Source organism: Ananas comosus, linkage group 3 (assembly GCF_001540865.1).
Source record: "Ananas comosus cultivar F153 linkage group 3, ASM154086v1, whole genome shotgun sequence".
NCBI lineage: Eukaryota > Viridiplantae > Streptophyta > Magnoliopsida > Poales > Bromeliaceae > Ananas > Ananas comosus.
In genome coordinates, this window is record NC_033623.1 from 12,587,533 (window position 1) to 12,614,765 (window position 27,233).

At 35.1% G+C, this 27,233-nt stretch overlaps 3 protein-coding genes across 4 annotated transcripts; 2 read left to right on the plus strand and 1 right to left on the minus strand.

Moving 5' to 3' along the window:
* LOC109708178 (V-type proton ATPase 16 kDa proteolipid subunit) lies at window positions 2,254-6,407 on the minus strand. Its single transcript, XM_020229808.1, has 3 exons — window positions 6,220-6,407; window positions 5,824-6,109; window positions 2,254-2,752 (listed from the first exon to the last, which is right to left on the minus strand). The coding sequence occupies exons 1-3, from the start codon at window positions 6,293-6,295 to the stop codon at window positions 2,620-2,622; spliced, it is 495 nt and encodes a 164-aa protein (XP_020085397.1). The 5' UTR covers window positions 6,296-6,407; the 3' UTR covers window positions 2,254-2,619.
* Window positions 6,919-12,005, plus strand: LOC109707047 (ubiquitin fusion degradation protein 1 homolog). 2 transcript variants are annotated; one of them, XM_020228110.1, is made up of 10 exons: window positions 6,920-7,122; window positions 7,847-7,883; window positions 8,689-8,775; window positions 9,509-9,533; window positions 9,619-9,651; window positions 9,794-9,915; window positions 10,027-10,157; window positions 10,276-10,490; window positions 11,021-11,286; window positions 11,648-12,005. In XM_020228110.1, exons 2-10 carry the CDS (start codon window positions 7,881-7,883, stop codon window positions 11,738-11,740), a joined length of 975 nt encoding a protein of 324 aa, XP_020083699.1. In that variant the 5' UTR covers window positions 6,920-7,122; window positions 7,847-7,880; the 3' UTR covers window positions 11,741-12,005. The 2 variants fall into 2 exon arrangements, with proteins under 2 accessions (XP_020083697.1, XP_020083699.1); XM_020228108.1 differs by having other exon boundaries at window positions 6,919-7,122; window positions 8,689-9,533.
* On the plus strand, window positions 20,587-24,195 carry LOC109708033 (rho GTPase-activating protein 5-like). The gene is made up of 5 exons (XM_020229598.1): window positions 20,587-21,182; window positions 22,012-22,132; window positions 22,222-22,341; window positions 22,959-23,189; window positions 23,421-24,195. Exons 1-5 carry the CDS (start codon window positions 20,758-20,760, stop codon window positions 23,940-23,942), a joined length of 1,419 nt encoding a protein of 472 aa, XP_020085187.1. The 5' UTR covers window positions 20,587-20,757; the 3' UTR covers window positions 23,943-24,195.

Below are 27,233 nucleotides of genomic sequence, written 5' to 3' on the forward strand. Positions count from 1 at the left end.
TGGGGCCCGCTCTTAGCGGTTTCATCGTGGATTAGCGTTACACCGTCCAAATGATTTTGTTTTCGCGGTCGCGCGTGGTCCATCGTAGGGCTAAAAAGTACTGGACGGTGGGGAGAGAGTAGGGAAATTTGGTCGCTTATATAAAACGATCGAATCGAGGGTACGGGAATTAATTAAATACCCATTATTAATGTACGGAAGATAATTGCCACGTGCGAATGTCTTAGAACGGCCGACCCTAATTATTAGTAAATATATGTATTGAGATCCCTCATCTATTGGTTATTTCAAAATTGAACTCTCAATAATAATTAAAGACATTATGAGGAATTTGTAATAATAGTACTCACCTGTTTTTTTTGTCGGTTTGACCTCTCATTTATTTCTATTGTTATTTTTGAAAATTAAATTAAGCAGCGATTGTTTATATATCTCAAAAAAAAATTTATTTTTTTATATTTATTCCTCTTAAAAGGCTAATAATAAGAATTTTTTTTTTTAACGTTTTAAGTTATTTTTTATTTTAAATATATTTTTATAGAGTTAAATTTTGTTAGTGAATTATTAGAAATCACTATTAACTCTGTAAAATTACTGTTTTGTCTTTTCAATATTTTTTTCTACCATCATCAAATTTTTTTTATATGCACTTAAGTTAGAGACAAAAAAATATTTTCATATTTTGTCTTTTCAAATATGCTCTTCTGCTATCACTAACTTTTCTTATTTGCACTTAAATTAAAGATAAAAAGGTATTTTGATTTTTTTTTTTTTAACTCTCATAAGAATTTAATCTAAATTTAACTTGAGATGACTTAATGGATAATAACAATGGGGTTATTTCGAATAACGGAAAAATAAACAGGAATATATTTGAAACAGAAAAAATAAAAATACATAATATATTTTAGAAATTTTAAAAAGTATTTTAGATATTATCCCTTAAATTAATAGCTCCCAATGACTCTACACTTTTGTTTTTTTTGGCTATTAGCAATTGACTATTAACAAAAATATAGATTTCACCGGCTATAACAATTTTTAAAGTAGTTGAAATTTAGTCATTTTATTGTTCAATTTTACATACTTCTGCAACTTTAAGTAATTTAAATTAAAATAAGTAAAAAAACTAAAAAATACAAATCCAAAGAATAATTATTGACGCATCAGCTTAAAAATGCCGTATGACTAAAGGGTTGATGAGCATTTTCACGTAAATTATTATTCCACATACGAAGTTCGCTGGAAATATATAGTTGTCGTAATGCGACATCGTTCGTTCGCTGGAAATATATAGATGTCCTAATGCGGCATCAAACCGCATGCAGTAGAATGACACGTGATATTTAAATAAAAAATGTAAAATTTACAACCCAAAAAAAATTTCTAAGCCCTACAGCCACTCACCTAATAATTGTAGAATTTATTAATTTTTTCCTCTTTGTCGATGGACATGTGATATTTAAATAAAAAATGTAAAATTAAAAGAGGAGTTATAGGATTATGTGAAATAATCATTGTATTCTAAAAAGTTAAACGCAGCTGGCGTGCAGGATCTCCTACTTTAATATAATGTGAAACAACCGTTATACTCTAAAGACTTAAGTTGTTAAAAAATAATATTTATATATTTTTATATTTAATATATTACAATTCGAAGTTGATTGTAGACCTACAGCAGCACTCTATTTGAATTGGACGCCGGGTTATTGATGTTTTAACGTAGAAAGTAATGATTTTCAGATGAAATATCTTTTGGTTGCAACTTGCAAGTTCTAATGGTCCTAATTACCATCAAGAAGAATAAATGCTCATCTCAAGATGCAATCAAATGGCTGATAATAACACTTGAGAACTTATAACTACAGGATACTAAGTTGATACACTTTAAACTATATAATACTAAAATAAAAAAAATACGAAGCCACAGGAGTAGTATTTGAAGTTTATCCTACAATATATAATATATGCTCTCAGTAGTCCAGAGATAAAAGGTCTCCAGGTCAAGTAGCCTAATTGTACATTTGATACTTCGCCATATAATATTTTATCCCCATTAAATACATCATAGAACTAGTCACCACACAAAAGTTTTTGGAAGTTACGTAGAGAGAACAGGGAAACTGTAATTAATGAAAAATACTCGATTTCTTTGCAAAGTCTTACTATGAAACAATAAGCCCAATGAAGATTTTCGGTAAAAGATGAAAAACAATGTAATCGATGAAAATTCCTACAAGAAGTTAAAGCTAGTAAAAATGCAATCGCCAAAGTAATCTTAGCATTTATTTATATACAACTCAAGAACAGTAATTTACCTAGTGTTCAAAGGAACAGCTCTGTTTTGCTTCTTTGTATATTCTGAAACAAATACAAAAGATGATAATACAGAAAAATTGTACGGTGGCTCAAAAAGGTGGTTTTCACAACAGCTCAAACATAATTTCAATTGATACACTGTAGAAATTGACGGATCACAAGTAGCCTTTATTTGCATGCGGAGCAATTCATATTGTGTTGGGAATATAAAACATGGATAAAAATCTGGACGAACTGCTAGGATGGAACAAATTTCGATCCCTGTATCGATCAAAATGCAAGAGGATATCAGGCATGAAGCTAATCTGCTCGTGATTGACCAGCGCGAGAAGATAGAATGATGCCAACAATGAGGCCATAAAGAGCCAGTGCTTCGGCGAAGATGAGGATGAGAATCATTCCGACAAAGAGTTTTGGCTGTTGAGCATTGGCTCTGCACAATTAAGAAACAGCACCATTTACATTAATCTAAAGAGGTTCTATTTAGCTTTAACTAGGTAAGCCATAAGCGTAATTAAGAAGGATAGCCAACAACTTAACTATAGTTAATAACAAATACCTTGAAGTAGATTCAACCTTTACCACTTTAAAATGATTTTATTTTGCATAATTTAAACATGAGATTTAATAAGTTTCCTCAGAGATTGGTAAAAGCCAGCATTACCAGCAAAGAAAGCACATAACAATCATCAATAGAATGTTTCCAAAACAAAAGGGTCTATAAATTAGGCACATGCTGTTGCAGTTCATCTTGATATTTAAACCAACCGACAATTATTAGACCGTTATGTGCACCAACTACCAAGACTTCTGAAGTTTGCAATAATTGATCTAAATACATCTAGAAAAGATGCTGTTAAATATATCGCTTCTTTTATAACATAATGGTATGAATATTTGTTGTATGATCCATGATGAACCAGGTTTGCCAAATTTGGTGTGAAGGAATTTGATTAATATTGGCTGAAGTATGCATGTTTTTCATGCTACATAGCATGAAGACTTTTGCATGGCCTATGCATTCGGCCATTAATTAGGTAGGGCCCCATGAACAAAACAAAGAAAAGAGAACTTGAGTTTCTCCTCGTCAAAATGCATTAATATGCAGAGGCACTTGAGTTTCTCCTCAGCACCAAATTTAGTCTATGAAGTGTTATGTTATTTATCAAAGCAAATTAACAGTTAGTTATCAATGACAGCTATCATTCTTGAAGCACTTCATAGACTAAATATGTAAGGCTTTTACAAAGTTCCATTGTTGGCCCACTGTCAAAATAGCCACTCCACCTTGTATCAGCCACAGTTTATAAAATTCACTAGAATTTTGTACATGATCAAGCAAAATAAAATATGAAAAGAACCAAAGTTGCAATAGTTAAATTGGGTATTAAAATTTGGGACTCCAACTTCAATGAAGAGAACAATCAACTTCAATAAAGAGGTCAATCAAACAACTTTAAGACCGACCACTTACAGCTATATGGAACTGAAGTACCAAAAAAAACATAGGAGCTTCCTGTTGCTTTATTTGGACAGCCTGAGAACTAAAATTGGCTTCAACACATTTTTTTCTCTCTGAACTTTTAGCAACAAATTTGCAAACCAATAAGCCCAAGGAAGTTGAGCACATACATGCATACATATATACATATGCCCATGCATAAAGAGAATGTGAAATATGCTAATGAATCTCAAGCACACAGAGAAAGAATTTTCTTTTTTTTTTGGAAATAACAGTTTTCTCAGTTGTCTGCTCTCAAGACCAGTCAAATTTTATGTAATTATGAACTAACACTTGGCACAGCATACGAACCAATATAACATGATGAATTGGTACACTGCCATAAAGAGCTTCCTTTCTAATTTGAATAGGTATCGTACCAATCCAATGCAAGACAGAAAACAACTAAAAAAGAGAAAGTCTGCATGCAATAAACATCAAACATGTCAATAACCACAGCATAGAAATTTTTGTGCTCAACGCAAGGATTTAAGTGTCGATCAGCATGGGTCTTACTCACCGTGCCGACAGAATATCGGTACAATACGTCCCCCGTGTTGATGACACGGCTTGAAACCCTCATTTCTTTGGAATTAGCAAATAGTTACCTCAATAAAGTACAAAATTTTTATAAATATATTATAATAAGTAATCAGAATATGCTAGTGCCAAGGAAAATATTTCATGCCATTATATGTCGACACAGGTATTTGTTGTGATCGGAATGCATAAAGCACAGCACGACAAGCACTGTGTCAGCAGGTTTTGACACAGTCCCATGCTATGGCACTTGCATCCTTGATTCAACCATAGGAACTCGTGAATATACAATACACAACTAGTGTGATGCAACAAGATTAGGTTACTGAAGAACATACAGAAGTCAAATATATTGATGATTATGATGTTAGAAGCAAACAGGGCACAAAGCTATCCTTACAAAAGGTGCAAGCAGTTTTCAGACAGCCACATTTTCTTCCCATTCCGCCTCTTTATACTATCTCGCATCAGAAAGAACTGTCCACTCTCAATCACTCACATAACTAACCATCCGACTCGCATACTCGCTAATCATTATCAATCATTCACTCTTAGGCCTTGTTTGGATGTCTAAATAAGCTATCACATGATAACTTATTCCATATGAAGATTTTTTTTTGTGAATTTGGAAGAAAGGAGTTTGAGTTTTGCTCTTTGAAAGGTCTTGAGATGCTTGATTTTGTAGGATAGCATATTTTATCTATGATGTGATTTATCTTATTCGGAAAAAATGATTTGAAGGTCGAATGTGATATTCATTCTAAATATTTGATCACATTTCTTATCTACTAAATATTACATGATTGTGTAGTAAACCAAAGAGATATGCCGAATAAGATGTTCATGCATCCAAATAGAGCCTTAGTGCCAAAAGTACCTTGAATAACTTCGCGGAATATAGCTAGTTTGTTTAAAATCAAATTATGGTATCAAACATAAATCCTACATTTTAGCCAACTCTGAGACCTCTAGTCGCTTCTCTCACCTCCAATGTAGATCATGCTCTTTTCTCCGCAAATACATGCCAATCTCACTTCCTACATCCACAGAATCCCCAATGATGCGGTAACTTTAAATCCATACATAAGCTCACTAATCATTAGTGTTAGCAATATGACAAAATGAGCTCTTAGTCACAAGTGACAAAGATGCTAACTTATTATAATACGGTTGTCCTTATATGCTCGAACACATCCGAAGTATCTTCGACAACGACACAACTGGGATGTGATAGGTGAACCGTTGCGAAGGTCTCAAAGCAAATCTACGTGGATTTAACCTATATAATCGGCATATCTTCTAAATATCTTCATTAATGTCCGATAATTGATACCCCTAGCAGCTTAACATTGAAAGATTTCATAGTCAAAATGCACGCATGCACACTCTCAACACAATCAAAGCATATTTCCCTTGCGAATTGAATAATATATATATCACAAGAAAACTATCAGATCAGTTACCTGACACCAGCATCGCCGACGATGCCGATGGCCATGCCAGCGGACAGTCCGGCGAGGCCACAGGCGAGGCCGGAGGAGAGGTGGGCGTATCCGTCGAAGAGGTAGTAGGACTTGGCCTTGGGGTTGATCCCGGTGCTGATGATGACGGCGATGATGAGCCCGTAGATGCCGAGCACTCCCGCCATGACCACGGGCACGATCGACTTCATCACCAGCTCCGGGCGCATCACCCCCATCGACGCCACCCCCACTCCGCTCTTCGCCGTCCCGTACGCCGCCCCCATGCCTGTATAAAGCAGAGAGAGAGAGAGCTAGGGTTTAGAAAACGGAAGCGGGCGAGAAGGAGGAGGGAGAGGAGGGGTTTAGGGTTAGGCCATTAGGGTTAGGGTTTCACACAGGAGAAGACGAGGGCGGCGGCGGCGCCGAGGAAGCCGAAGAAGGGGGCGGTCTCGTCGCCGCTGAAGCTGGACATCGTCGGAGGAGGTGAATTGATCGGATCGCGGGGTCGCTGCGTCCTTCTAGTCTCTTCGAGAAATAAGAAGAGAGAGAGAGAGAGAGAGAGAGAGAGAGAGAGTAACCGGAATTTCCTGTTTATTTCGCTACTTGTGCCGTATATGGATCATGAATGGCGTGTCCACTGTAAAAAAATTCCCAAGTACTATTATCGTTATTATTTTTTCTGAAATAATTGACAATATTGAAATATTATATTATTCCTTTTATTTATATTTTTTTGAATATACTTTTTAAATTTTAAAAAAGTGTAAATATATAATTAAACCAGTCAAAACGGACATAGATGTAGCTCTATCGATTTTCGTCGATAGATCAAATTTGTTTCGCCTTGTTTTTTTAAGCCTTCTATGAAATCTTTAATATTTGATTTAGTATAATTTATTATAATATATAAGTAATATTTTAAAATTTAGAGAGATAATTATGAATTATCCCTACTGATATTTTTATTATTATTAATTTGGCTTAGGGTAAAAGCAATTTTGGAGTCAATCTCGACGTTGTTATTATTATTATTATTATTATTATTATTATCTTCATTATCAGTCGATCTAAAGCCGGGTTGTCAATGGACCAACTCGACTCAAAACGCAATCACGGCCCACGGGAAACCCGACCCAACTCTGATTCCAAGTGCGACTCTGATTCGACCTAAATCCAGGATTTAAACCCTCCGTCCCAACTCAATTTTGTCCTACGACAAATCCTCGATTCTCCGTGCTCTCTCCCTTCAATTCCCTGCGCTTTTCTCCTCTCATCAATTCTCTACGATACGATTTCGAGGTACGTATTTTTGATTCGATCTCCTTTTTTTAAAAAAAAAAATTTGTAGCAATTTATAGATTGTCAAAATATATAACTTTTCGGGTCCTTTTGAGGCGATAGAGTTTTTTTTTTTTGTTAAAAAAAAAGAGGCTTGTTTACTTTTGTTTTGTGGTGTTTTTTCATCATGTTATTGTATGTAATTTGGGGGAAAAAGTTACTTTTTTGGTTATCTTTGTTGATCTTCGTTAAAAGAACTTCTTTTCCCTAGTGTACTCGATAGGAAAAAGTAATTTGTTGCTTTTCTATTCTGCGGCCAAAGATCAAATTGCGATATACGAAGAAGTTTGGTGACTAAAATGTTCGAATACTTGGATTTGTAAAAGCATGCTGTGTTAGATTGTAAAGAGTTAAATTTGAAAAATAACAAGAACCACAGGGGAAGAACAACTAAATATTTTTGCTTATAAGAATTATATAGATATAGACATTGATATAGAATTAGGCTATACTTTAGTTCAAACTGAGTCTAGATTTTGTCTTTTGCTTTTCTTGATTCATAAACAGTACATAGCTGGAAAGTTGCAATTTGCGCACGTATAAAATTTTATATAACTTACTCAGATATGCTTAATGCCGCCCATGTTAGCATTACAGTTCCCGCAGTATTCTGTGACTTGTTTTTGGCTTTTTAGTCGTTTAATTGCCGTATGCTAATCGTTGATTATTATTTGCTTGCTAGTAGGGTCCTTGAAGGTTGTTCTTCCTGATTATTCACAATGGTAAGTCCGACTTGATGTGATTGTCAATACTTGATTATTTTATGCGGCATGTCTCAATAATTCTTACTGTTGCATGAATGTATAATCTTGAATTTTTAAGTTACGCTGATACATATTATCTCTTTCATTCACTCCATGCAATGTCCCCTGCTGTATTTGCTTCTAGCATATGTTTTAAGCATCTTTGCTATATTTATTTTATGAAGGATTTTCCTTTTTAAATTCAGGGGAAAGGTTATTTACTGCTATATAATTTGGATGTGCAATATACCCACTAGCTAATGTTGGAGTGTCGAAGACATCTGTTTGAAACATTGCATGCATGAATTGTAAAATTAGTTCATATGATAGTTTTGTAATTGCATATGAAGTTGTTGGTGTGCAGATTGTTGAATGACAAGTGAAAAGTGGTATAGAATAATCCTTTCGTGCAAGCATATCATGTTAAAACGGCACCTTTTACTTCTCTATTATTTGCAGGGAGATGTATATTATTTCCAGTCGAAAGGTAGTAGTATATTAAGTGTATAAAAAGGAAGATGGATTTCTAGATAGAGCAATTCATTATTCTTATTTATCTGAACAAAAAGCTATATGACATTTTACTTGGAATGAGTTTTGCTGATTTTCAAACCTAACTGTGTTGAAGAGAACATGTTGCAGTTGGAGTGGCATAGTTATGCTTAGTCTTGGATATTTTGATATCTTTGCTTCCGATGCTGCACTTACAATGACAATTCTTCATTGTAATTTAACATATATGCATTTTGATTTTACAATTTTTGGTTCTCACTCCTTGGCACAGAATCTTGGACGGTATCGACCGCATGATTTCTACAGAGATTCTTTCAAGCAAATTTATTGCTGTCGCTCAGCATCTTCTGTCAAAAAGGTTTGCTGTTCCTTGCACGCTTTTTTCAATGTCGTTATGTGGATTTCAAGCTTATAAAGGACGAAACTTAGGGACTATTATAAAAGAGGTAATTGATCAGCAGGAGTTTCAGCTAAGTATATGAATTTCTTAGATATTTTTTGAACAGTAGAGAGACCTATTGTCTAAGTTATTTATTTAATAACTCGCTGATTTTTTCTTATGTTGAATAAATCATTTGATATGTACTACAATTCCTGTCATTTCATAGCAGATATATTGTATGGTGTATTTTAAATAGTTCAGCTTAAAATTAGTATCCTTTGAACTAAGAGTTATATGAATGATAAAAATGCACTTTTTAAGCTTTTGCATAAATAACCAATATTTGAGTTGAAAATTACCTTTCTATGTTTTAGTTCTTAAAATTTATAAATTCAGTATCAGATATGATTATTGGATCAGTGGTAGGCGTTTAAGTTTCTTTCTTGTTGATGCACCCTCTGCACGCCTTACTTTGTCGGCTATAGATCATCTACTGCTGTGAGCACATGCTTTACTTTCTCTTTTGACGCTACCAATTTGGCTTTGTAGCTAGTTATATCATAATGCTTTCGGTGCTTTGTTAAGACTTGCAATATTATAGAAATTACACTTGAAAATGAAAAACTTCTTAAAGAGTCCTTCATCTGTTCTCTTCATTTTGGGAACAACATTGTTCCCGTATTTTAACAAATTGAGTTTCTTTGTGCAGCCACATCTGGAATTTGGTGACAAAGGTTTGTCCATGAACACCATCTAATAATATCAGTGTTGCACTTTTCTTTCATTATTCTCCGACTAACATGGTTTTTCTCTATCCAGTCATAATGCCTATATCTGCTCTTAATCGGCTAGGTAAATCAAACTGATTACCTGAATGCTCTTTTGTCTTTGTCTTTTTCTCTTTCATCACTTTGTTCTATTGGAATGCTATCTGGTTGCTGGTTATATGCTGCTAAACTGCTTTTTTTTTTATATATATATATATATTCCCTAGCATCCTTAGATATTGACTATCCAATGTTATTCGAGATTCACAATGATGCCGCTGACCGAGTATCGCACTGTGGTGTATTAGAGTTTGTAGCAGAAGAAGGCATGATCTACATGCCTAATTGGGTAGGCACATCACTTCGAAATTTTTGATCAATTTGCTGTGTTTTCAGTAGATAAATGAGATTCTATTGAACTTTTATTTTTTTGGATAAATTTCCTCTCGTTTATCTCTAGATGATGCAAAATATGCTTTTACAAGATGGAGACATTGTCCATGTGCAAAACACCAGTCTCCCTAAGGGCACATTCGTCAAACTGCAGCCTCACACAAAAGACTTCTTAGATATCTCAAACCCCAGGGCCATGTAAGTACTTACGGTGACATTGTTTCAGTTGCCTATTTTCAGGCTTTAGCTGTTGTTGCTCTATTTACATTTGTCTTTGATGTTTATTGATGGGTAACTAAATGACCATCTTCTGCAGCTTGGAAAGAACCTTGAGGAACTTCTCCTGCTTAACCACAGGTGATGGTATTATGGTAACTTACAACAACAAAAGCTACTACATTAATATTCTGGAAACAAAGCCAGCTTCTGCAGTCGCTATTATTGAGACAGACTGCGAGGTGGATTTTGCACCTCCGCTTGACTATAAAGAACCTGAGAAGCCACAACAAGTTTCTACTACTACAAGCAAAGGTCTTACTCCTGTTTTAGTTCTTATGATACCTCGCGTTTTCTTATTTGATTCGCTTTCATTATCCTTGCGAATCTCATTCTTCTAGCGAGTTTTCATGAGTATCTTGTATGAATCTGGGTTTCTTTTTCTCCGAATGGTCGCCTCTAAGTTAATGTTTTATATGTGGAATTTATCAAATATTTTGCTGGTTCCAAGCCAGTATGAATGCATACTAGGTATTATGGACTCCGGTATTACATTTTGGAAAATCATTACTTGCCTTCATTTAAGATTGGTTAGAGTGTCTACATATGGTACTAACAATTAGATATAATAATAAGAATTAACTATCTTATTTTTTAACTGCAGTTAAAGGTACTGTTACCTCTGTTTTGTTTTATAATCACGGAATGCTACTTAAATTGAGCATATCTATGTATTGGAAACTGCTGATAATTTAGCAAAATAAGAGAGGGGTAACCTTTTGCCAAAATTTTTGCCAAAATTTTGTGAATTCTGTCACCATGATGATTGATCTTGAAAATTTCAGCTGAAGATGCTAATGCCAAAGCTGAAGCCGAACCAAAATTCATCCCTTTCACTGGTTCTAGTAAGCGCCTGGATGGGAAGCCTATAAAGCAGCAAGAACCAACAATGTCTTCTCATATAACCGATCACCGGATTGAAGCAAATAAGAAAATAAAACTGGAGGATACTGCATCTACATTGTTACAGAGTAGCAGTTCTGGTCAGAAACTAGGGAAACTAGTTTTCGGCTCAAGTTCAAGCCCTCATGCTCCAAAAGAAATACCAAAGGTGCGTTTACTTGCACAGTATTTGTGTTTTTTTTCTCTCTTTCCTGCGTTTGTCGTGCTAGAATAGCTATCTGTTTTCCCTGTGTTTGAAGCTTGTATCCTATCATTTTGTTGTTAACTTTCCTAAAAAAGGTTCACCTACCATAATTTGAGCTCTGAATGAATACCTACCAAATTTCGGACCTTCTTTCCAACAAATTTGAGCATCTGCAACTCAAATGGCATCAAAAAAAATCTTTTCCTTTCTTCATTTGAAGAGCCACTGGGGCGTAACCGTATTTTTTCATTGTATACAATTCTTTGTTGAACAAATAGAGCAGTTTGTTCTGAAACTTCGAGATTAATTTGCTTTATTTGTGTAGGCTCCTAGGAAAGAAACGAAGACGGAGTCGCCGCAGCAAGAAGAGCCAAAATTCCAACCATTTACAGGGAAGAGCTTTTCCTTTAAGGATTAATCAGGACCTGCGAAGATAAGTACGTCGGTTGAGAATGTCATCAGGAATTAGGCTTATCGTCGTTACACGCCATGTTTTCGCCAGTGAAATACCTCTACTGTATATCATTTTTTCTATTCTTTCATTCTTTATTTTCTCTTCTTCTTGAAAAATATAGCATGTAGTCAAGGTAGGTGCTATTTAAAACATTTTTGAGTTTACAATTTGATGAACTGTAGCATTAATGAATTATTCAGGTTTGTCGCTTCAGATTTTAGTGCTAGAAGATCGTGGGTCCATGAAAACAGTGGAAACCATCATCCACAATTATCTGACTGGTTGTAACTTCTCCAATTTTTCGTTCGTGCGATCGAATTTGAGTTTCCAGAATTTAAATTTAGTACGACGAATCCGTGTTTAAAATAAGTCAAGATCTAAAATTTGGCCTTGACAACTACAAATTGGGCCAACTAATTGGGCCACATGTTCTCTTAGTTTCGATGGTTTAATGGGGTTACTTCCTTTCCAAATTGGCCACTTAGGGCGTGTTTGTTTTTCCTAAAATCTTGGGACGAACTTTCAAGTTGGTTTTCACGGGAATGGTGAGTTTGCGTACAGCGTGAACCCGTGACTTTGTGCTCGACGAGCGTGATGTCGAGTTCCACCGCAAAAACAGAACTCGCAGAATTCGACGGATGCGGTTTTGCAGAGACAAACGCGTCCTGAATGCATTAGAGAACAGCGCAAACAAACCATGCAACGTGCTGGTCGGCGTTCTGCAGCCTGGCCTTGGTTGTCTGGAACTAAAATATGGCATCTATCAGCAAACACTTTTTCGTCGCTATCTCTATTCTTTCTTATTTTTGGTGGGAAAAAAGAAGTTTTGGAGTGATCTCAGCTTTAGTACAGTTGAAGAACATCAGCTAAATCTTAAAAATCAGATTTTTTTTTTTGTTTTTTACTTTGCGAACAATTAATTTATTTCATTTAACTTGTATTTTAATTTTTTTATTATCTTTTCAATTGGCTGCAGCGTGCGGCTATTGTCGGATCGTTGGCGCTAATAATTGATCCCAAAAGTTCGAGCTATTAGAAATATGCAACTAATTCACTTAAAACGTACAGATACAGCGCCTACGAGTCTCGATTGTGACTCAGTCCAATCAGCCTTATACAACTTCGAACATGATTCAGTCCACCCGGCCTCACGCCATTTCGAACATGACTCGGCCCAACATGATCTTCCGTCACGGGACGGAATGCTGACCGATTTAAGCCAACAACTATCACATGATTATATAATCCAATCGAAATTCTATTGCGAGGCCAAAACTTGCTTTTGGCTTCAAATTTTGATAGATGATTGCAGTGTGCCAACAAAATTATGCCTCGTGATTGATCAGAACAAATGGATTGCTTTTGATTTCCGTAACTTCTTAAATGGATCAGGATCTAGCAGGGATCCTGTCCGATTCGCAAGTTGCAGTAGACATGATCTTTGAAATTTCTTTTTCCCACCCTCAATAAAAATAAAGATTTTTTGTTTGCGTATATAATGTGACCAAAATATATCACTCGTACGTGGGTCTCTCTCATCAGAAATTTGGACCACTATAAGAGCACATTTGGTGCACTATGTATGTAAGAGAAAAATATAATTAAAAAAATAAATTGCACTGCTAGTCTCTGAACTTTTATCATGTTTCATTTTGATCCTTTTACCATTTGAGACCTTATAATTTTTTTTTGAGGTTCAATCATTATATATATATAAAAAAATTATAAATCAAGCGATGGTAGAGTTGAGATATGTGATAGAAAAAATAGTCAATAAATGTATACTACACAGATGTATAAGTATACTGAGTGTATAGAATAATTTATCATCTAATTAATAGTAAAGGGCCAAAAACAAGTTGTGATTTTCAGTTGGGCAAAAAACTTTTCTCTAATATCGTATTAATAACTACATTTTTCAAAATTCAAGTTGAATTTGGGCTTGTATTTTTGTTAATGAATAACTCCAACTAATAAATTTAAAATTTCCAGTACGGGGTAGCTCTGCGCGCGCTTTCATGCCCCATAAAATCAATTTTATCCAAAAAAAAAAAAAGGACCAAATTTTAAGTCCTATATTATATGTAATAAGTGATTGAGTTACTTCGACAGATCACGCCATGAAAGCGCTTCTCTTCTCTCCTTTGAAATCGAGAGCCTCGTCCACATGCTCTTGACCCCTCCACACAGTTTTTGGGATCCTTCCGACATGCCCGTGCTTTAATTTTCGTACAAAATACGCTACAAATTAAGCGGCGTCACTATTGTGCATTTATTCCCCATCATCCAATGTGCATTTATCAGGCATTCCATGTTGTTCTACGATAGCTTATATTTTTAGAAATAATGGTTATTATTATTATTATTATTATTTTACGCAGCATTAAAAGCAGGGGAGTTCACGTTCAAATTTTTATTAGATTTTTAATTTAATCCAAGTGTATATAATTTTAGCTCTATAATTAAACTACCAAGTAAGCGTAAATCATCAATGCATTCATTTCCTTTACATTATTAAATACTTTATAATTAATTTCTAGTCCCTCATAGGGGTGTCAATATTTGGATAATACCAATACTTACCAAAACCTTTCCTAAAAACCCGTATTTACCAATTCTCAAGAGGAGAACTTGAATGGTCAATCATCAGATAACTTAGTACCAAGTAACTAGTAATTAATGTTGTAGCACAAATTGTTTTGATGGTTTTTTTTGCATTTAGATCCCTCAATTTTTTTTTTACAATTGGTACTAGCAAATTTATATTCGCATATATGACTCTATTCTTTCCACGCAAACGTCATGTTAATATTTTTAAGGTGAGCACGATGATTGAATTACTGTATTTATATTCACACTATAGTTCCTTTTTTAAAACTTTTAGGCAATAAAAAATACAAAAAGGAATATGATGATTTAATTACAGTGTTTAAATAAAATACTTGGATCACTGTGTTCAACTTCAAAATGCCACATAAGCACTTGCGTGACAAGTTATGCAAATATAAATATGTCAGAGTCATTTGTAATTTTTTTTTGGAAAAACTTAAAAAATCCCTTGTGGTTTCGTACTTTTTCACTTTAGTATCCTATACTTTAAAATGTAACAAGTTAGTACCCTGTGGTTTCGCACTTTTTCACTTTAGTACCATGTGGTTTAAATTGTATCAAGTTAGTACTCTGTGGTTGCATTTTTGTATCAAATTAGTATTCTGTGGTTTCATTTTTCTCTTTTTATTATCCATTTTAGGGTATTTTTTTCGTTAAATCAGTGACAAAGTTAATACTAAAGGATATTAAAATAAATATTCGATAAATCTAGGTAGGGTATCTGAGGTTTTTAGTATATAATTTAACGAAATATTAAACCACAGGGTACTAAAGTAAGAAAATGTGAAACCACAGGGTACTAACTTGATACACTTTAAATCACTGGGTACTAAAGTGAGAAAGTGCGAAACCACATGGTACTAACTTGATACATTTTAAACCATAGGGTACTAAAGTGGGAAAGTGCAAAACCACATGGAGGGTATTTGAAATTTTCTTTTTTCTTATTTGAGAGGCTAAATACAAAAAAAAAAGAAAAAGAAAAAAAAAAGCGTTGTTTTAAATGATCAAATTTCAAATATCTCATGTGACCTGCATATATGTACACGACTCTAAAAGCTATCCCTTAATGGCATTTTGGGATATGGATATATTTAAATTAAGAACGTGTAGTAACTTTTATCTTGAAAGATTTTCTAGATGTTCGAATCCGCAAGTGCATTATTTACGAAATTTAATCACCATCTTTCTCGGATTCTCAGGTACGGGTTTTGATCCTTGGGCCATCTCGAATATTAGTAGTAGGTTAGTTTGGAGTGGGTTAGGTTGTAGTGCCTGTGGACACTAATATAAGGAAAAAAAAAAAAAAGAAAAAAAGAAGAAGAAATAAAGGAAGTATCACTAAATTGTTAAAAATAAATAAATGGAGAGGTGCATGGATGTACCTTAATCCTTCTATAGCGTATTGATCTAATTTTGAAATAAAAGGGATCTCTACAGTACGATTAGATGGGTACGGTAATTGGACCGGAACTATGGTGAGGATTGTACGTGAACTTGGTCTCCACACGAGTGGTGGTGACTCGTGTATAACTGTATATATATATAGTATATATAATTAATAATATATATACATAAGTTTGTATATTATGTTACCGTCCCATTCCAGCGTAGAAGTGGGTGGAAAGTTCCTTTCACTTTTAAGTTTAATTTTAACTAAACTAAGTTATAAATGAAGGACATCATTTAAGAATCCCCCGGTACGTGTCGAAAATCAATTGGTAGTTTAAGCCGTGCTCGATCTATTAAGCCATGCATGCATTTTTATTTATTTTTCCTTCTGTTTGTTTAATTAACACAGCATCTGCATGTGCTTCCTTCTGGCGTTCTTCTTCAATTAATTCGAGTGATTCGATCTCTTCTCTGTACACGACGACACAATCACGGTCGTTTGTTTTGCGTATCATACGTACGATCTAAAATTTAGTGGTGACCGTAGAGATCATTAATTAATTAGATTCCATGATGCCGTGATTGGACTGCATCGTAGAGTTATTGTGGTCCAATGCTCGCAGTTCGTAATCTATGTACAGAAATAATATTAATTAATTATGCCCTAGTAATGCTTAGTTTACAATCCCAATATGTCGGAGTCCAACATTTATATCCAAAGATTTATTTTTTCTTTGTCTTATCACATTTCTTTATACTAAAAATAAAAAAAAAAAAATGTTTGTAAACTTTAAAGAATCTTGGATGAGTGGTTGTAGAAATTACAATCTTCTTTAATTTAGAGGTAGACTTAGCATTTATCTTTCGCTGCAGGAGTACCTTTTTGGTGTTTCCTAGCTATAACACTGTACTTATAATTTTTTTTTTAAGAGATAGATAAGATGCTATTCGTTTTGTTTATTTTTTTTAGAAATAAACTTAGCTAGAAACGTGAATCAACTGGGATTTAAATTTGAGAGCTCGGATACCAACAACCAAGTCCTTTGCCATCTGCGTCAGGGACGATCGGTACAGTACTTATAATTAAGTTGTTCATTGATTGATATGTATATGTAATGATCCAATGCATGCTTTGGTTGATTAATATATCCAGTCTAAGACGGTAAGTATATAGATTGCCAATATATCTGTAGCTAGTCTAGCCATATAGAGGAGACATTTATGGAGACCATCTAAAGACTTTTTTTTTTTTTTTTATTTGTGTAGTTGAGTCAAAAACACTTCAATTTTAATTTTAGTTGAGTTATTTTGTCAAACCTTGTTTAATGATATAATTTTTCATCAAAAGATTTAATAACAAGCTTATAATTAGATTGACCATTGATATGATCATTTATGATCCTTTACATAACAAGTTGGTCTTTTTGGATATTAATTACTCCTCTCCTCACTCATGAACTCTGACATAGTATAAATATTTTGGTCAAACCAATATTTTGGTCTAAAGATTTAAAAAGAGAAAGTTTAATTAAGACTAAATAAGCTCCTCAGCATGTGACCGATGACAACTAATGACACTACTTCTTACCAAATACGGGCATTTTGTGTTGTCAATAGCCACCAAACGTATAAAACTTAGTTAAAGTCTCATGCACTGTCCAAGTCCAAAACATGCAACAAACATGATATGTTTCAAAATTACGCAACATGCAATTAATTACATACCTCATTGATTAATTAATAAAAGGGATTAGTTGGGAGGAATTGTGAGTTCGCATCACCATCTCAAGCTCGCAACATTACTCTACCCCCTACGTGACCATGCATCAAAAGGATATGTATGTGAGATATTAGGTGATTAATTTGCTCCCACATTAAGCAATTTAATTTTGGTTCCCTTTGATAATTATTAATTAATGACTCCTAATATTAGACATAACATTTGCACGGACCGTCAAGTACTTGGACACAAAAAGGATCAAAGCATCGTTTGATATAATATATGTTGTTCTGGCAATAGAAGATATTAAGAGCTTGTATTGCGAGAGCTTCTGAAAAAATGTTATTTTATAAAGCTCTTGAAAGAACTATTGAGAAAATCCCCTTATATATAGCATTAAGTGGAAAATTTATGAGTTTGTGAATTCATTTAGCTTCAGATTTAGTGTTCATCAAATTGAGTGAAGCAAAAGTAGGACCAAGCAGATATTAATTAGTCTATATGGAATCACCATAAAGTCAGCAGCACCGATTATCCAAAAATGTGATAAACTTTGCAAGATTCTCTATTAGTTTACAAGTAGTATCTAACTAATTAATGTGATGCGCTCTTTTCTCACCAACTTTAGCAGTAGGAGTCGAAAGTGATGTTAGGTGCATGGTTGATACATGGGCTTTTCTTATATCACACTCAAATTAGGTTCTACTTAAGTATAACGGTCAAAAATTATTCTTGTGGAAGAAGCAAAGTAAATGTATAAAGAGTTAGTTAGGTTTAGGATTTGTTTACTGTGCATTTTTTTTTTTTTTTTTTAACTTTGCGCGCATGAACACCACGTGCACTAATAAAGAGGATCCAACAAAGCCACGTATTAGTTAATTGGTGCACACTAATTATTATTTCTCCTCTTGTTTATTTTTTTTATTTCTGAACCACTAGGATTAGAGGACACGAGAGAATAATTATTGCCACAAAATTCAATTAATTGATAAGTGTTAATTAGACGCTTTTTCTTAAGTTAAAGGTGACTGGGCTAATATTAATGATTTTTTAATAGAGAGTGAAATTAATGTTGGCAACTGTATTTACATATTTAGATGCAATTGCAGGTCATTAATGAGACTCAATTATATATATCCAAAAGGCCTTGTGCAACAATTTCTCCCAAGAACTAATCGTCCCTAGAGCAAGTGGCAAAGGGCTTGGTGATTGATACCCGAGACCCAAATTCGAATCCTAGCTAGTTGATTCACATTTCCAGCTAAGTTTATTTTTAAATGAAATAAAACGAAGCGGATAGCGTACTACCTATCCCTCTCTCAAAAAAAAAAAAAAAAAAAACAATTTCTCCCAAGAGGACGTAGAAAAAGGTTTTGGGATTTAATCCCTTTCATGGTAATATACAAAGAACGTGGAAATTAGCATCGACTTTTCCCTTGTTTGATCGGCCGTCTCTAGCGCAAGTGGTAAAGAGTTTGGTGGTTAGTACCCGAGGTTCTAAGTTCGAATCCTAGTTGATTCACATTTCCAGCTAAGTTTATTTCTAAATGAAATAAACGAAATGGATAGCGTGCTACCTATCTCTCAAAAAAAAATATTTAATTTAAGTTTTTTTAATAATCTGAATAAAAAAAAAACGATATTAATTCATTCAAATTGAGCCATTATTACTTGTTTATTATGTGAGTGCAATACTCTTTTTAAGCCTAACTCTATTATTGCAAGAAAGAAATGAAGGCAATTAACATAACTGCAAAGTGAGTAAGAAGAAATAAGAGTCCGAATAAAATCTGCGACGCCCCACTTGCTACAAGATCAATTATTCTACAACTACTCCAGCATTATCATGCTTAATTTTTTTAACCTCTTAAATTTAATCACCGCTAAAAATACTGTAGCCAGATTAAGATATTTAATCTTATTTTATCTTATATATAGAATTATTTTATGGTAATTAGATCCTCTTCGAATACGACAATAAGCAAGTGGACCTCTCCAACCTAACCTGGCCCTCAAAACAAATGATATACGCACAAGTACATTAATCTCGGCCTGTTAGCCGACTTTAAGGTAGCATTGCCACGCTATTGTAGATTAACGGTTTGGCCATCATCATCACATGCAATGTACATACACGCTTGAATTAGGAAGCAAAAAGTGTATGACTTTCCAATAAACCCATAATATTGAATGTAAAATAAATTAATCATGCATAAAATATATGAATCCAGAGTTTTAATAATAATTAATTAAATTAAAGCATTTTAAATTGACAGTTAAGTAGTGTTAGTGATCGCACAGTGTCACCTCGATCATTTAGACCACAAAATCTACGACTTGCTTAGCAGCGCTATAAAATAAAGTATTAAAAAAAATATATGCATGAAATTAATGTGTCATTAAGATTTCTTCAACTGTTATTTTTCGATAAAATTAAAGATTCCACCTTTGAATCTGAACCTATATTTTTGTTCAACTTTATTACGATATAATAATAAAAATACTTTATATTATTAAGGACTCATTATTTAAATTATTAATTATCTGGTCGTAATTAAGTAAATACATGAGTGAAAAGGTACTTTGTCGGCAACCGAAACAAATTAAGCATATATAAGAATTTTATTAAAAATAGCAACATTAAGAAAAAAATAAATAAATAAATAAAAAGCAACAGCAGCAGTGACAAACAATGAAACAAATCCAAAGCAGAGTAAAGACATGTCCGGACGTTAATTTCCGCCGCACTCGCGAGTCACGAGCCGACCTCATCTTTATCGAGCAATTGGTAAAAGTGTATGGCCACCCCCTCAACCATAGAACGTTTAGAAATGAACCCCTCAACTATTTTATTTTTTTTATTAATTAAGATCATGTCAACTTCTTTTTTTTTAAAGAAAATGTTAATTGGTCAATTTGAGAAGGGGCTATAGTTCGGAGTATAATTTTCTCAAAAATACTCTTGTTATTATTATGGTAATGTTAATGGTAATGCAGTAATTAATAAGGGGAAAACAAAACGGTGTAGTGGGATTTTATAAGATAAATGATGTCCCCATCAACGTCCCAAGCTATCTCTCTCCACTGCGCTTTCACCTCCACCTCCACCACCACCACGACCTCGTCTTCCCCTTCTCTTTTTTCTCTACAAACCCATCCACCTCAATCATTCCCGCCCAAAGCAAACCACCCCTCCCTCCTCTTTTATCCCATGAAACCCTAACCCTAATCCACTCCCCACTCCCCTCCCTTCGTTCCCATGGCTCCCTTGCCGCTCCGCCTCGGCTTCCACCTCTCCCCCTCGCGCTCCTCCTCCGGAGAAGAAGAAGAGGAGGAGGAGGAGGAGGAGGAGGAAGAGGAGGAGGAGGAGGAGTATCCGATCTCGTCGCCGCTGATCATGGCGGGGGCGGAGGGGGAGAGGGTCGCGGGGCAGCAGTTCTCGCTCGCGGCGGCGCTCGTGGCGGCGCTGAGGAGGTCGCTGGTGGTGTGCGGCGGGGTCGCCACAGCCGCCGTCGCCGGGGAGGACGGGTGCGGCGGCGGCGGCGGCGGCGCGCCGTCGATGGACATCGGGTGGCCCACCGACGTGAGGCACGTCGCGCACGTCACCTTCGATCGCTTCGACGGGTTCCTAGGGCTACCCAGGGAGCTGGAGCCCGAGGTTCCTCCTAGGGCTCCCAGTGCCAGGTCCCAATCTCGATTTCTTCTTCTTCTTCTTCTTCTTCTTCTTCTTTTTTTAAAAAAAGAAAATTTGTTTTAAATTAGAACTTGCTCGGAATCTCAGCTAGTTATAGTCCTTTTCCATGGGATATCCTCTGTTTCTATCATGAACAGTGTAACTTTATTTAATTAGCTCTCTTACGTATCTTATTCTCTTTTTTAAGAATTGTTCTTAAAAAGCGTATAATTGTACTTGAACAGGGTTAGAGCGCGTACCAAAAGCTGTTTCTTTGGGATTAGTCAACTTTATTAGATCTTCATGCTTCATGCTGCAGAAATTTAAACTTACAATTTATGATCCAAAGCCCCAAAATCAATAATTTTGATGACCCATTTGGTATGTTTGAACCGACTGATTATTTGGGATTTGAGAAGGAAAATTAAGGGCGACTCTTAGGAGAAAAAAAATTGGATAATTGTTAATTGGACATGTTATTGATGCGTACACATTTATCTGGATTAATAGATTGTGGTGGTGGGGCCAGGATTCTGTACAGCTGGCTTTGCATATGCTATTTTTTTTAAAAAAATTTCCGCACCTTAATTGATGCTAATAATAATGTGTTTTAAGGTCCAGCTAACATGCTATTCAATAAACTGAACTTAGCAGCAATATATGTAGTAAGCCTTTGTGTATTAGGACGCCCGACCCTTATTTTGTCTCGCTATTTCTTTCATTTAATGTATGATTACACTTACATGGCTCCGCTTAATTTACTAGCTCCAGAAACCTAATGCTAATATCTGTTTGTCATTAGAAAGTACTAAAATTTCTTTTCAAATTTCATTTTTGCAGCGCAAGCGTGTTTGGAGTTTCTGCCAAATCTATGCAATGCTCCTATGATAAAAGAGGGAATAGTGTTCCAACAATTTTGCTTAGAATGCAAAGGCACCTATATCTACGAGGAGGTCTTCAGGTATGGCCTTTTCCAGGAATCTGTTGTTTTCATGCTGATATCATTTATGAATTCTGAAAATTTTGATGCCAACCTTCTGGTGGTTGAAGGTGGAGGGGATCTTCAGAATTAACGCCGAAAATAGCCAGGATGTGTATGTTAGAGACCATCTAAACAGAGGAGTTGTACCTCACGAGGTTGATTTGCATTGCCTAGCCGGCTTAATAAAGGTACATAACTATGAAAATAATCTACAGAATTAGCTCTTTTGGGTTATAATATGTTTGGTTCTCTCAGAAGAACTGCTTGCACTTTATCCAGTTGGCTCAATTAACCCATTGCATAAAAAATTCTGTCAGTTTTAACCCTGCACTTAACCACTATTTCAGTCAGGTCCAAATAATTTGGATGGTTGTTGAATTGCGATGTGAAATTTCATGGAACAAATCGGCAGATGATGTTGATTAATAAATTAAAATCATCGGAATTTGAATAATTTGTCCAGCAAACTTCTCGTTTTGGTTCTCTCTCAAAAAAAAAACTTCTCGTTTTGGTAGCTCCGGTGACGACAAAGATCTCTTTTATCTGCTTGTGGATCTATTACTTAACTTGCAACTTAGGATGTTAATATATAGAACCGGCCTTATATGCCAACTCTCATTGAACTTTTGAATCCTACTTCAGCAATCATCCTAAATCTTATAGTGGTAAAGTGCAGGGTTGAATCGATGCAAGTTTTAAAGCAGGTAGAAGTTGAGAGATAAGCCACTGTGCAGGAGGATTGTCATAAAAATGTGTAGTTTCTATCTTCATTGAATGCTAATTGCAATCTCATTTGCTTCTATAGGCATGGTTTAGGGAACTTCCTACAGGTGTACTTGACTCACTAACACCAGATCAGGTGATGCACTGCAACACAGAACAAGAATGCTCCCAACTGGCAAAAATGCTACCGCCAACAGAGGCTGCATTACTTGATTGGGCCATCAATCTCATGGCTGATGTTGTGGAGCATGAACACTACAACAAGATGAATGCTCGGAATATTGCAATGGTTTTTGCTCCTAACATGACTCAGGTATTAAAAGACTTTCCATGTTTAAGGGAATTTACATATGCAAAGTCATCAATTTACATACATTCCTGTGGATATCTGAATTTCATGTTACCCTTTGAAAATAGAAGTACCCTCATAAATAAACATGAGAATTCAGATTTGCAGGGCTGTATGTACATATAGTTAAATATTTCTACCAGGAAATGAGTCTTCAAAATAACCTCTTATTTGCATGCTTAATTGTTTCTCCAGATGGCAGATCCCTTGACTGCTTTGATTCATGCAGTCCAAGTGATGAATTTCCTCAAAACAATGATCATAAAGACTCTACGGGAAAGAGAGGAATCGGTGAATGCAGCTACGGTAATCCAGCAGTGCTCTGACTCTCCGAGTGACAAAGATGAACTTAATTCGTCGGAACCTATAGAAAAATCCTCTTTGAATTCGTCTCAAAGAACCATTGATTCCACTATTCTTGATGCGACTGCTTTAGACAAGCTCCTCTTCAGCGCCGGACATAATCCGGAGAATACTGTTGGGGAGGATTTTCAGTGCTTTGAGAAGAATGATGAAGTGGAAATTCCGACCTTACGGAATGGTTCAGAAAATGGAATCGGTAACAGAGATATAGAAGGCTTGTTGGATAGGTTTAGCTTGAGAAAAGGAGTGCGAAAGCTGTGCCGGCATCCCGTGTTTCATCTGAGCAGGTCGATGAAGAAGTCGGGGGAGCTCGGCATCGTAGAATCCGGTGAAGGAAGAGAAGCTTGGGTGTGAGATATTGATATTGGGATTAGCAAGTTGATAGTTCCATAGCAGTGTTTAGAATTTTATTTGTTCGAAACATTCGTAGGAAATGAAAGTATGTGGCGAAAAGTTTTATCAATGTACATGTCGGTTTGCTATTTCATAGATCAGAGCGACTTTCGAAACACGGAAGTGCAGAACAAACCAGCTATGTCAAATGACTTGCAATAGGTTGTTGAATGGTGATTTCATTTCAACTCGAATGAATGTTCGCATTTGCATAGGAAGAATCCTATATAGAGAATTTGTTGTTCCTATGCAATCTTGTTTCGAGGGCGATTTCATCAGTAGGGGCTACGACATCTGAGACTTGAGGTCAACAATCATGAGTTTAATCGTGCAGGTTCCGAGGCTTAGTGTTATGATCAACGTTTTACAGCAAAAGGAAAATTAAGTAGAGCAATTTTCCATGTTGATTATTCATAGTTCGCGAGTCGCTCGGTTTTAATAAAAGAATTGATCATGATCTTGCCTTTTTAACTAGAAAATTAAATGAGCCGAACATAAGACGGCTGCAATTTATTTGTGTTTGGTTTGATATAGCTCACAATAAATAAATAGGGGCAATTGCTTATTTATTTCTGAAAAATTTTTGATTTTTGATTTTTTTTTCTTTTAGAAGGTTAATATTGAAAATATTTTTTTTAAATATTTTAACATATTTCAAATATACCCTAAAGTTAAAATCTGTTAATGAATTCAATTATCTCTATGAAATTACTATTTTGTCATTTCAAATGTATCTTTTTATCTGCACCGGCTTTTTTTTATTTGTCCTTAAGTTAGAGGCACAAAAAGTAATTTAATTTTTGATTTTTTCAAATATACCCTTCTATCATCACCAACATTTCTTATTTACCCTTAAGGACAAAAATAACATTTTAATTTTTTTAATTGTGGTAGATATTTAATTCATGTTTAATCCAAGTTAACTTAACGGATAATAACTGTAGAAGATATTTTGGAATAACGGATGAATATATAAGGGGTATATTGGAAAGAATAAAATTACAGGGATAAATGAGATATTTTTAAAGTTTTGAAAAATATATAGATAATTATTTCAATAAATAATATACATAAATACTTTTATTTTTAAACTGAAAACAAGCTAAATTATTTTAGCTCATCTTAACTTTGGGTCGAACATGACCTTAACCCAGTTCTTCTTAATATTGAGATGGACATGGCATGCCCAATAAAAACAGAATATTAATACGGATGCAGAAAATATTGATATGGATTACGACAGATCCGTAGCTGATACGTTTTCGGTCCCGGCGACAAATTATGTCAGGCGTGTAGAAAATAAATAAATAAATAAAAAGATCCACCGACGTGCACGGTGTCTACGGGATCCCGTGACCCGCATTTGTGTTTTTATCGTGGGGCCATAAACTCAGCGCAGGTGCCTAATGCCTTTTTTTATTTAAGACTTTTGATTGAGTACCATTTTAGCTGTAGTTGTTGGAGAATGATACTTGCACATCACATTATTAGAGTGTGTGCATTTTACACTCCTTTATCCTTATTTTTTAAAAAAAATTTAGGTTATTAGTATTAAAAAAAAATAAAATGATAATTAATTTTTTATCCTTATATGAGAAAAGGTAGCAATGCTTTTAATTAGTTGTTTAAGAAGAGGCGTGTTCTATTAATTTTCTAGACCTCAACTTATTTGAGTCCTTTTTCGGCTTTTTTGTCAAAATATTTTCTTCGGTAAACTTTAAAATATCATCCTTATAATTTCGCATTTTTGTTTTATTTTAGTACCATATAATTTAAAATATATCAATTTCCTATTCTATGGTTTCATTTTTCTTCCTTCGCCAGCTCCTCCGTTAACATTTCATTAAATTATATACAAAAAACTTCAGATACCCAACTTAAGTCTATCGAATATTTACTTTAGTAACTTTTAGTTTTAACTTTGTCACTGATTTAATATAAAGAAATTAGTGGAGGAGATAATAAAAAGAAAAAATAAAACCACATAGCACTAAATTAATATACTTTGAACTATAGGATATTAAAATAAAAAAGTACGAAACCACATGAGTGGTATTTGGAGTTTTTCTAAAAATTTTAACCAATTTTAAAAAACTACACTTTTGGTCCTCATGTTATGAGGCATATGATACTTTGGTCTTCAAACTTCAATTAAATACAATTCTGGATCAAACCATAATTTATTACTCTTATGATTTTAGTCCTCAACTTTATTGATATTATAAATATAATTTATTACTACTATGATTTTATCTTTATTTTTTTTATTCTTCTTGTCCATTTATTTTTAATTTCTTCTATGTTTTATGTTTTATTCTTTAATTTTTTTATATTTTTATTGTTTTATATATTCAACTTTTTTTATTTATTTTACTTTTACAAAATTTATTCGTCGCAACACGCGAGTCTATTCACTAGTATATATAAAAACAAAGACTTTTATAGTTTTATTCTTTCTTCTATTTAAATTAAGCTCACATCTTGTCTAAAGATTTACACTAGGTTACCATCCCCATAGCACGAGAAAATAAAAATGGTTATTTACATAAACGTCCCTGCAAATATAGTAAATTACAGAAATATTCCTGTAAAATGGAAATTCCATAAGTTGTCCCTGCAAAAGTCCTAAGTTATGCAGATATATCCCTGTCGTTAAGATCTGTTAGAAAAATTGCATTAACCACGGTTAAAATACTTAACCATAGTTAATTATAATGTGAATTGACAAATTTACTCTTCTTCCTCTTCCTTCTCTTCCTTTACCCTCTTCTTCGTCGCCGGCGAGGAGATGCGGCGGCGGCGGCGGCGACAGCAGCGGCGGCGAACCCTCTCCCTCTTGTCCGTGTGCGAGCTCGCCAGGGGCATCACCTACTCCGACCCCCTCCCCACCTGCTAGAAGCCCCCGCTCCGCCTTCGCCGCATGCCCCCCTCCCGCGCCGCCGATCTCCGCCGCCGCTGGCATATCCTCGTCGACAACGACGATGTCCCCCCGCCCATCCCCTCCTTCCACGACATGCGCCTCTCCGACCCCGTCCTCCGCAAGATCCGAGAGAAGGGCATCGTCCGCCCTACCCCCATCCAGGTCGAGGGCCTCCCCGTCGTCCTCTCCGGCCGCGACATGATCGACATCGCCTTCACCGGCTTCGGCAAGACCCTCGTCTTCGTCCTCCCCCTCATCATGGCCGCTCTCCAGGAGGAGCTCATCATGCTCGTCATCCCCGGCGAGGGCCCTTTCGACCTCGTCGTCTGCCC

What these genes read in the sequence shown, in the direction of transcription:
- LOC109708033 (XM_020229598.1), top strand. Translation starts at nt 20,758, where the DNA reads ATGGCTCCCTTGCCGCTCCGCCTCGGCTTCCACCTCTCCCCCTCGCGC. An exon ending in CCTAGGGCTCCCAGTGCCAG is followed by an intron (nt 21,183 to 22,011) that starts GTCCCAATCTCG and finishes TCATTTTTGCAG; the next exon opens with CGCAAGCGTGTTTGGAGTTT. An exon ending in ATCTACGAGGAGGTCTTCAG is followed by an intron (nt 22,133 to 22,221) that starts GTATGGCCTTTT and finishes TGGTGGTTGAAG; the next exon opens with GTGGAGGGGATCTTCAGAAT.
- LOC109707047 (XM_020228108.1), top strand. Translation starts at nt 9,416, where the DNA reads ATGAAAAACTTCTTAAAGAGTCCTTCATCTGTTCTCTTCATTTTGGGA. An exon ending in TTCTACTACTACAAGCAAAG is followed by an intron (nt 10,491 to 11,020) that starts GTCTTACTCCTG and finishes TGAAAATTTCAG; the next exon opens with CTGAAGATGCTAATGCCAAA. An exon ending in CTCCAAAAGAAATACCAAAG is followed by an intron (nt 11,287 to 11,647) that starts GTGCGTTTACTT and finishes TTATTTGTGTAG; the next exon opens with GCTCCTAGGAAAGAAACGAA.
- LOC109708178 (XM_020229808.1), bottom strand. Translation starts at nt 6,295, where the DNA reads ATGTCCAGCTTCAGCGGCGACGAGACCGCCCCCTTCTTCGGCTTCCTC. An exon ending in CGCCGCCCTCGTCTTCTCCT is followed by an intron (nt 6,110 to 6,219) that starts GTGTGAAACCCT and finishes TGCTTTATACAG; the next exon opens with GCATGGGGGCGGCGTACGGG. An exon ending in GTCGGCGATGCTGGTGTCAG is followed by an intron (nt 2,753 to 5,823) that starts GTAACTGATCTG and finishes TTAATTGTGCAG; the next exon opens with AGCCAATGCTCAACAGCCAA.